The sequence below is a fragment of the Rhinolophus ferrumequinum genome, chromosome 4 (assembly GCF_004115265.2).
Source record: "Rhinolophus ferrumequinum isolate MPI-CBG mRhiFer1 chromosome 4, mRhiFer1_v1.p, whole genome shotgun sequence".
NCBI lineage: Eukaryota > Metazoa > Chordata > Mammalia > Chiroptera > Rhinolophidae > Rhinolophus > Rhinolophus ferrumequinum.
Genome location: NC_046287.1, coordinates 104,892,867 through 104,902,617, shown reverse-complemented (window position 1 = coordinate 104,902,617; position 9,751 = coordinate 104,892,867). Strand labels below are relative to the sequence as shown.

Sequence of the window (9,751 nt, the reverse complement as noted above, 5' to 3'; positions counted from 1 at the left end):
TGCCCCGCCCCTAGGCGGTCCGACCCCAACCGAGGCCCGGACCCCAGCGCCGGCCCACCTACTTCGGCCACGGAAGTCCCGCCCCACGGTGCGGCGCGACAGCGGCCGGCTCAGGGGGCGGGGCCTTGCGTGGCGAGGGTCGGGGCCGCCATAGCGCGAGGCTGAGGCGGACAGGCCTTGGGGGCGGGGCCGCCGGGCAGGGGCGGGGCCGCCGGGCAGGGGCGGGGCCGCCTGGGCGCGGGGCTACGGCGGGCGGGCCTAGGGGGCAGGGCCGCGGGCGAGCCGCCGCCGGAGCGCCGGCGTCGCAGCTCGGATCCCGCTCTCCTCGTCGCCGCGGTGGTGCAGCCGCCCGCGGAACATGGCGCCGGGGCGGTTCTGGCGCTGCTGCCAGCGCGGCGTGGGCTGGGTGCCGGTGCTGTTCATCGCTTTCGTGGTGGCCTGGTCCTACTACGCGTACGTGGTGGAGCTGTGCGTGTGTGAGTACTGAGCTGGCGACGGGCGGGCCTGGGCGGCGGCCGCGGCGGGTGTGCGGCCCTCGGGCAGCGCCGCGGTCTGGGGCGGGGCGCTGCGTCCCGCAGGAGCCTGCGAGCTTCGCGGAAGTGTTTGGGGTGTTTGACCGTATTTGCGTTTGTAATATTTACGGTAAAGCATCCGTGCCTCCTGGTGGTGGTGGTGGCGGTGGTGGCATAGACGGCGCGAGAAGAAGAGCGAGTTAACGCAGAGCCGGCGGCCGGCGGCCGGGCGGGTGGTCTTCCTGTCGGTTGAGAGCCGGCTGCCGCCGAGACCTTGAGCGCCGGTCTCTGGCGCGGTGGTGCCCGGCCCGTTGGGAAGTTCCTTATTTCAAGTCTCAGTAACTCGCACAAAATGCTGTTTTCAGACAAAGAAGGAGTGCCTTTATTATCCTTTTCGCAGCTCTTTGTTCTGCAGGTTTCTAGTTCTCTCATCCTCAGATGTCCTGGTGTCGCTTTCCTGTTGCCATTTTCCTCGTTAGTTCCTATATCCGATTTCTCACCCGATTCCCTGGGAAAAAAGTAGGAACATCCCAGCACACTTCAAGGATTTACGATACTGTTTTGAATAGGTTGTCGTTCAGGTGGAAGGAGATTGGTTGTCGATCAAAACATGAGGGCTGTTCCTCTGTGACACTGATTGACTGCTCTGTCTTAAGTTAATTGTTCATAGGCTTTGTGCAACTACTTCTGGCCTCCTCTGGGTGGTTCTGTCTGTCTGCTGCTTGTGTCCTCTCTCGAGAAAACTTAGGACAACACGGTAAGTGGTGTTTGTAAAAGCAGACCCTTGGTATGCAGTCCCAGAATGACCTAGTCTTAGTGTCCAGGCTGAGTCCACAGTTGTGTAACGGACCAATATGGTATATAGACTTTTTAAAAAGCCACAGGAGATAGATACGAATTTTATGAATGAAAAGCTGTACCACCCACTGCACTTGAAAGTGGTACAATCAGGACTTCTCCAGTTATGGCTCTGGGTTTGCGCACAGCTCTCAGATACGACTTGGTTAACCCGAGTTCTGTGCGTGGGACAGAATGCTTTGGCTCAAGTTTGAGGGTTTGTACCTACAGTATATTTAATTTCCAGGAAAACTGTCCCTGCAAGTAGCCATAGAATAAATTAGCTGTGGGATGCATTTTGAAATAATAATAAACTGTTGAATGTTATTGTTTAATATCATCCTTTTGATACCAAAATGTTTGCCGAAAATGTTTGAATCACTTAAAATCAAGTAGATTTCGGTATTTCTTGAGCCACCTTCCAGGAAGTGATGGTGGTCATAGGATTCTCATTAATATATGATACTTTTATCTTATTTACTCTGACGTGGGCATTTATTCCAAAAGTTGTACCACGTAGTTCTGTCAGATTAGTCCCACCCTATTTTAATTCCATCATGGTTTTGAAGAAAAGCTTCTGAAGGAACACTAAAAATGTGCATTTATGTTGAAATTTGCACATTTAACCTATCAAAAAGTGACATCAAACATAAAAGAAAATGAACAGGAATTGAGAAGTGCTGTGTGCTAGTGGGAATGGAGGGGGCATTTCATCATTCTCTCCTTTAAACCCCTGATATCTCTACAGACGTAGGAAGTGAGACTGAACAAATAGGCCCTTGGCTTAGTCAACAATAGTGGAGTGGCTCTTGGAATGTGATCCATATCTTTCTACTCTGCATGTAACTTTTAGTGAGCCTTGAGGATCCCTTGGAACTGTAACTGTTTGGTCCGTAATGGGGGTAGAGGTGGGGTTGAGGGGTTGCCCATTTTGGAGATCACTTCAATTAGACTTGAGGCCCATCCTTTAGAAATCATACCCCAGAATTTCATTAAGTTGAACGTTCTTCACCAAATAATTAAGGCCCAGTGCTTCGCAGAATTTTAAAATACTGGTAGTGAGAAGTCTTACCACCGGGCTTGTATTTAATACTTCTGAGTTACCCAAGTTTAACCTTGGAAAATTAGGGAGGTCTGCAGCGTCACAGGACTATATAGTTGAGCATAAAATCTTATTCACTCTCATATTAAAACTACCCTTTAAACTACTTTTGTATATTTATGTTTTCATAAGCACAGACCCTCCCACTGGAAGACATAAATATATAACTGTAGGATTTTTAAATTGAGTGAAGTGTGAGTTTTACTTAAAGTGCTGTTTTAATAATTTTTATAGAATTTTCATAGCTTCTGGTATTTATCAAACTAGATGGCAGAGGATAATGATAATTGTATCTTTACATGTGTTAATTTATTTAATTCTCATAATAATCTCTGTAAAGTTAAATGATTTGTCCAGGGTCATACGATTAGTACATAGCATAATCAGAATTGGAATGCCTCCATGTTTTTTAAATTAACTGCTATGCAAGACTAGTCTACTTGTTTATCTAGACCTGGACACTCAGGACAGATTTCAGTTGTATTTATGATCTACTTCTGTAAGGTAATTTTCTCCTAACAGGTAGCAGGAGAAGGTTATTAAAATACTCAGATAATAAAAATGCCTCGCCCACAGTAGGACATTTTAACAAACAAATTGTTTATGAGGCTGTCATTCCATCCCAGCCTCTATAACTTCCTCATTTTGTAATCACACACACACACACACACACACACACACACACACACACAATCAGTAACTCCTATTGTTGGAAGGGGTAAGAATGAGGACAAAATTGAGTGAGAAGTAATGCATCTAAGATGGCCATTTCACAGAGGTGATAGGCAGAAAAGTAATGATTAATTAGTAATATTGGTCCTTGATTTTAAATTAAACTGAAATTCTTTGATTTTTTTTACCCCCAACGCTGAATTTAGACATAAGAATTTAGTTATGGGTGGATTGACCAACTTTTCCACTTTATTCAAGATGGTTTTAGATTTCCAGAGTTTTCTCACAACACCTGACAGGTCATTTGTAGCTATTAATAGTGGATGTGTACCTCTTATTTGGCATGTAGAGGCTCCTATTTTAGAAGTATGCTATTTAGTTTGGAGTTATTTGGGGGTTTTCCAGGTATCTTTTTGTTACTGATTTCATATTTAATGCCATGTGGTCAGAGAACATACAGGTGTATCTTGAGTCCTTTATAACATTATTCAGGCTTGTTTGATGGCCCAAAATATGGGCTGTCTTAGAAGTGTTCCATGTGCATTGGAGAAAAATATATTTTGTGTCCTGCAGTATATTTTGCAGTTTGTTGTTGGGTATTATGTCATAATGTTCCACGAATGTCATTTAAGACAAGTTGGTTGGTAGTGTTCAAGTCTTCTGTGCTCTTGCTGATTTTCTGTTTTATCAATTAATTATTGAGAGCGGTCTGACTGTAATTGTGGATTTGTCTATTTCTCCTTGTAGTTCTATCAGTTTTTGCCTCATGTGTTTTGAGCTTTGTAATTAGGTACATAAACTGTTTAGGACTATTGTATCCTCTTGGTGAATTGACCCTTTATCATTATGAAATGACTTTCTTATCCCTGGTGATATTGTTTGCTTTGAAATCTACTTTGGCAAATATTAACATGTCCACTAATCTTTCTTTTGATTAGTGTTAGCATGGTATGTTTTTCTCAGCCCTTTTACTTTAACCTGTTTATGTTTTTATATTTAAAATGCATTTCTTGTAAGCAGCATATAGTTAGGTCTTGTTTTTTTAATCTGCCTGTTTTTTAAATTGACATACAACATAATAATTAGTTTCACGTGTACAACATAATGATTCAGTGTGTGAATATACATTGTGTGTGTATATATATATATATATGCATACATATTGAAAAATATCACCACAGTAAGTCTAGTTAATGTTCATCACCACACACAGTTACAAATTTTTTCCCTTGTGATAAGAACTTTTAAGATTTACTCTCCTACCAACTTTCAAATACACAGTACAGGTACAGTATTATTACCTAGGGTCACAGTATTATTGTCATGCTGTACAATCTCTGCCTTTTAATAGGGGTATTTTGACCACTGGTGTTTAATGTGATTATCAATATGGTTAAGTTTAAATTTGCTGTTTTTAAATCTGTTCTTTGTTCCCTTTTCCTCCTCTTCCTTCTTTTCAATTAATCAATTTTTAAATGATTTAAAAATTTTGAATTGCTTTTATGATTATTTTCGCTGTGTTAGCTTATTAGCTGTAGCTCTCATTTTAATGATTGCTTTAGGATACCGTGCATCTTTAACTTAATCTACCTTCAAGTGATATGCCACTTCACAGATAGTACCTTATAAAAGCTTTCTTCCATTTCTTCCCTCCCAGCCTTTATGCTATTGTTTCCTGCATTTCATATGTTATAAAACTCACACTATATTGCTGTTAGTTTGCTTAAACAGCTTTTTTTTTAAAGATTTAAATGAGAAAACAAATCTTACATATTTACCCATGTAGTTAATACCATTTCTGGTATTCTTTATTCTTTTTTATAGATCAGTATTTCCATCTGGTGTTATTTTCTTCTGCCTGAGGGCTTTCTTTAACATTTATTATAGTGCAGGTCAGTTGGTGATGAATTATTACAGCTTTTGTATGTTTATCAAAGTTTTTATTTTGCCCTTTTTTTTAAACAGCTTTATCGAGGTATCATTTGCATTCCATAAAATTCACTCATGTAAGATGTACAATGCAGTGATTTTTAGTAAACTTACCAAGTTGTGCAGTCATCATGACCATCCATTTTTACAACATTTCTGTCACTCAGATGCCTCGTACCCATGTATAGTTACTTCCTGTTTCCATCCCCAGCCCCCGGCACCCACTAATCTACATGTGTCTCTCTATGCCTTTTCTGGACATCTCATGTAGAGTTATGCAATAAGTGGTCTTTTGTGTCTGCTGTCTTTTATGTGTTTCTGAGGTTCATCTGTGTTGTAGCATGTATCAGTATTTCTCCCCTTATTCTCTACTTAATATTCTAATTTGTATTTTTGTTTTAAATATATATTTGCAGTTTTATTTAAGAATAGATTTCTCGTAAGCCTCCACAAATCATTTGAGCATTGAATTAGAATATTTTAAAATGTATTTTTATTATATCATTTTTTATATCATTTATTATATCATTTTATTATATGTTTATTATATCATATTTAAGTATTTGAAAAATACTTAAATCACTGCTTATAAGATGTATAGTATGATTGGGTCCTGTTCATCTTTGTAGTCACTAGAGTCTAGTTACTAGTAGACTTTCAATTAATATGTGTTTAATTGAATAGAATCATGCCCTTAGAAACTCACTTGAATCATGTTTGAAAATGTTAGAACAAATGTCCACACTAACAATACTAATTAAATTATAATTACCAAACATATTTCAACAGTCTTTGGGGTTACAGGCTACCTGATAATTGTTTATTGGTTTTTCAGCCTTTGTTTTGGATTATGAAACGTTGAGCCTTTGGAATTGTGCTGATACTATTAAAAAGGAAAATCTGGCTTTGTAAATTCCATCCCCAGTGGCTGACATCATTATAGGAAAAGTTAAAATGTGAATTAGAATTTTTTAAAACATTTTTACTAATTTTGTTTCCTTTCTGTTTCACAGCTGGAGTATAGCAATTTTCTATATAACTTGTCTTTTGAAAGCGGTAGTGCCCTGCCTTTTTTCTGAAAAATGTTTTTTTTCTTATGACTGCTAGTGAGTTAATCGGTCCTGGTTATCAGTTTTTGTTGATACCATAAAGTAGATGGTCTGAGAGAGATCTATAAGTATGTATCCAAAAACCCCAACTCCGATGAACAAAAAGACCTTTATATTTTCTTGCGTATAAATTCCATATAAAATTTCTTCTTTGAGCCTTCACTGCTTTCTTGTTAGAGGAGAAATATGGAAGGAAAAGGTGCTGGACAGTTTAGAAGCCAGGTCAGACTATTTGGAAGAATACTGTGCCCTAGTCATGCAAATAAAACTTTCTTTCTCCTCTGGCCACTTGCACTTTGTAGCAGAGAAGCACAGCACGCAAAATTCCACACTGTGATGTCTGTCTGCTTGACATTTCTACTGGATGTCTATCTAGTAGCTATCTCAGACTCACTATCCCCAAAACAACACTTGTTTCCTCTCTCTCCTGAGCCTGTTCCTTCTACCCTCGCTCAGTAAAGGACAGTTTCATCATTCCAGTGCCTTAGTTGAAAAATTATTCCACATCTAGTTAATCAGCAAATCTTGTCATTAATTGTGCTCAAATATGGCTGTTTGTCTCCACTACTGCTGCAGCTGTATTCATTCAAGCCACCGTGATCTCTCCTGTACTAGATTGAAAATCATGGCCGCAAAATTGGCACTCTCTCCCATCAGGAGGTGGCTCTGTTTACCCATCCAGGGAACCTGGGCCGGTCTTGCCCTTGCTTTGACCAATAGAATGTGCTGAAAGTGATGTGTGAGCTCTGGAGCCGAGGCCTCAGAACAGCGTGCATCTTCACCATAGGTCTTTGGAATGTTCTGGTTGCCATATAGGGGAGTCCAGGCCAGATGGTGTAGGGAGAGAGGCCCAGCCAAGATGAGCTAAATGCCAGGCCCCTATATGAGAAGGGGCTTTCCTGAGCTGCCAGTTGACTGCAGCCAGTTGGAAACCAGCTCAACAGCATAGCCCGAACTGCTGACCCACAATCGTATGAAATAAGTGGTGGTTGTTTAAAGACACTAAGTTTGGGTGGATGGTTGTGCCACATTCTCACCTATATCATGGTGGTACCCTTATGTCTCATCTGTCCCTCCTCACTGCATCCCCATCCTTATCCTGTCCCCTGTCTACTCTCCACAGAGCAGCTAGAATGGCCCCTTTGACATTAATACCAGCTTTGTCACTCCTCTTCTGGAAACCTTCTATGACTTTCTGTCTCATTCAGTGGGACATCTGAAGTCCTTACTATAGTCTGTTCCCATTGTTACTTCTCTGGCACATTTCCTTCCCATTCTCCTTTTATTGGTTCGTCTGCCATGCTGGCCTCCTTGCTCTACCTTAATACTTGTTGAATGAGCTTCATAAATTATTGAACCTCTCAGAACTTGTTCCCATGCTGTCAAATGGGGTAATACCTGTCTTACAGAATAATGTAAGATTCTTACCAGAGGAGGCTTTCATATTCTATTGGGGGCGGGGAGAAGATGTAAATGGCCACTAGTACGTTTTCTCTTGCCTTCCCTTTTTTGGTGGGAGGTTTTTTGTTTTGTTTTTCATTCTTGGAGTTCTGTTGTTACCCCCACCACACACACAGTCTTTAAGGAGTGAAGGAGCACATTCTCACACAGTTTAAAATATGTATACTTAATTAGCTATATTTGAAGATCAAATTGCAGAAACGTACCCGTTTTGCTCTGAGCTACGGGTGGTATCAGGAGTGACTGGCAGGATGTATAGTCTGAGGGATGGCGCCCGCCACATCCCCACATGACACCTGCAGAGTCATACCTGACACTACTTCTGGTAGCATGTGAGCTACAGTTAGGTACTGCTTGGATACGTGGCACATTTTCTTGAGAAGATGGGCATCTCGACTTGAAAAACTGAAATGGTCACATAAAATGGTGATGATGGTTTTATGGTGAATAGACGTCTGTAAGAGAGATCCATACATCTTGATAAAGACTTTTTCAGTTCTGTTTTGAACACATTTGTGTTCTGTGTTCTTGCAACCCTCCCAGTGCTTCATTACACTTACTAATGTGAGCTTTGGCCCACCCAATTGGAACCACAGGAGGACTAATTTTATTAAGATACTAATTGAACAACATATAAAGACACACGACTTATTAAATGTGAAAGGATATGATCAGCACCTGTACCAGTATGCCCAGAGGTTAATAGTGAACGACACTGCTGTGAGATTATACTGATCTTTTTTCTTCCTAATACTCTGATTCCCATTTTTCTATGGATAACTGGTATACTTTTTATAAGCGTTAAAAAAAGTAGTGGGATGCCGAATACCACGTACATATGTGCAGTAGCCTCCTGACAATATGTTCTTCCCAGCCCTCCTCCACAGAGCCAGAGTCGGTCCCTTAGAACCCGAGTCAGGATTATGACTCCTGTGTGCAGCACCGTCCATTAGCTTCCCCCTTCTCGTGACGAAATCGAGAGTCGTGGGCAGTTCTCTGTGCCATCTGTAAAGCCCACCAGCACTTTGTCCCATCTCCCTTTGCCAGACCGGCCTCAGCAAACAGGCCCCCTTGCTTTTCGGCTATCAGGCCCTGCACGGTCCCACCTGATGACCTTTGTGCTTCCTGCTCCTCCTGCGTGGGGGGCTTTCCTCCCAGATTGCCACATGGCCAGTTTTCTCACTTCGTCCAGATTTCTGTTCAGATAGTCACTTGTCCGAGAGGCTTTCTCACTGCCCTATTTAAATAAGTACTTCCTCTTTCACTTTTCCTTACCCTGCTTTGTTTCATTAATACTCACTATGATTTTTCAGTTATTTGTGTTTTTCTCCTGTGTAATACGTTCACTGCTTTACATCAAGAACCTAGAATAGGTCCTGCATAATGTGTACACAGTAGATATTTGTTGAATGAGTGGATCGACTGTATAGCTGCTGGTTCCCGCGTGGGTAGAAGAGGGGGAATAGGACAAGTATTCTCATAGTAGATAACTCACAATTTCGAATATGGATACTCTCCTGACCTTAAAAACATCTCTATGTTAATTTAGTCATTTATCAAACGTTGAGTGCTTACAGTGTTCCAGGCACTCTACTTGACGCTGGAAATTCAAAGATAGGCAAATGTACATGGTCGAATGCATTTGGGCTGCATATATCTTTAATATCACAGTGCTCATTTGCATGTTACAAGTTGTAAGAAGCCCTGCTGTAACTAAGTATGTAACTTTGTTTAACCCAGTATTTTTCTAAATTTTTTTGCCATAGAATTCTTTTTTCCTGAAACCTCTGTTTAAATCCTTTTAGACAGGCAGGTGTCAACCAGTCGTGATGATGGGGAGATGGAGACCGGGCGTGAGAGATGAGGGTTCAAGGGATTGTGCCTCTGAAAAAAGTGGTGTTATCAGTAATAACTAATTCCTTCCATTTTTGTTGTTAAATTCATCACGTTAATACATTTAGGAAGAAAAATAATTATTTCTATAGATGTCAAAAAGGCATTTGAAAAGTCCAACGTCCATTCCTGATTAACAACAACAACAAAAAATAAAATAGGAGTAAATGCATTTTTCAAACAAAATTGCACACACGCAGAATACTTCATTAATTTCCATTAAAACCAGCAATTAA

General features: G+C 41.0%; 1 protein-coding gene across 6 annotated transcripts in view; it reads left to right on the top strand.

Annotated features, from left to right (window-relative positions):
• The first annotated feature begins 242 nt into the window (after positions 1-242).
• ZDHHC20 (zinc finger DHHC-type palmitoyltransferase 20) overlaps positions 243-9,751 on the top strand; it is a 50,392-nt gene continuing 40,883 nt past the window's right edge. For all 6 annotated transcript variants that reach the window (XR_004422853.1, XR_004422852.1, XM_033104500.1 and 3 more), the window contains exon 1: positions 243-476. Coding sequence is in view for 4 of the 6 variants with exons in the window: in XM_033104500.1 (XP_032960391.1) it covers positions 359-476 (118 nt within the window). In the remaining 2 variants the exon portion in view is untranslated. The remainder of the gene's footprint in view (positions 477-9,751) is intronic.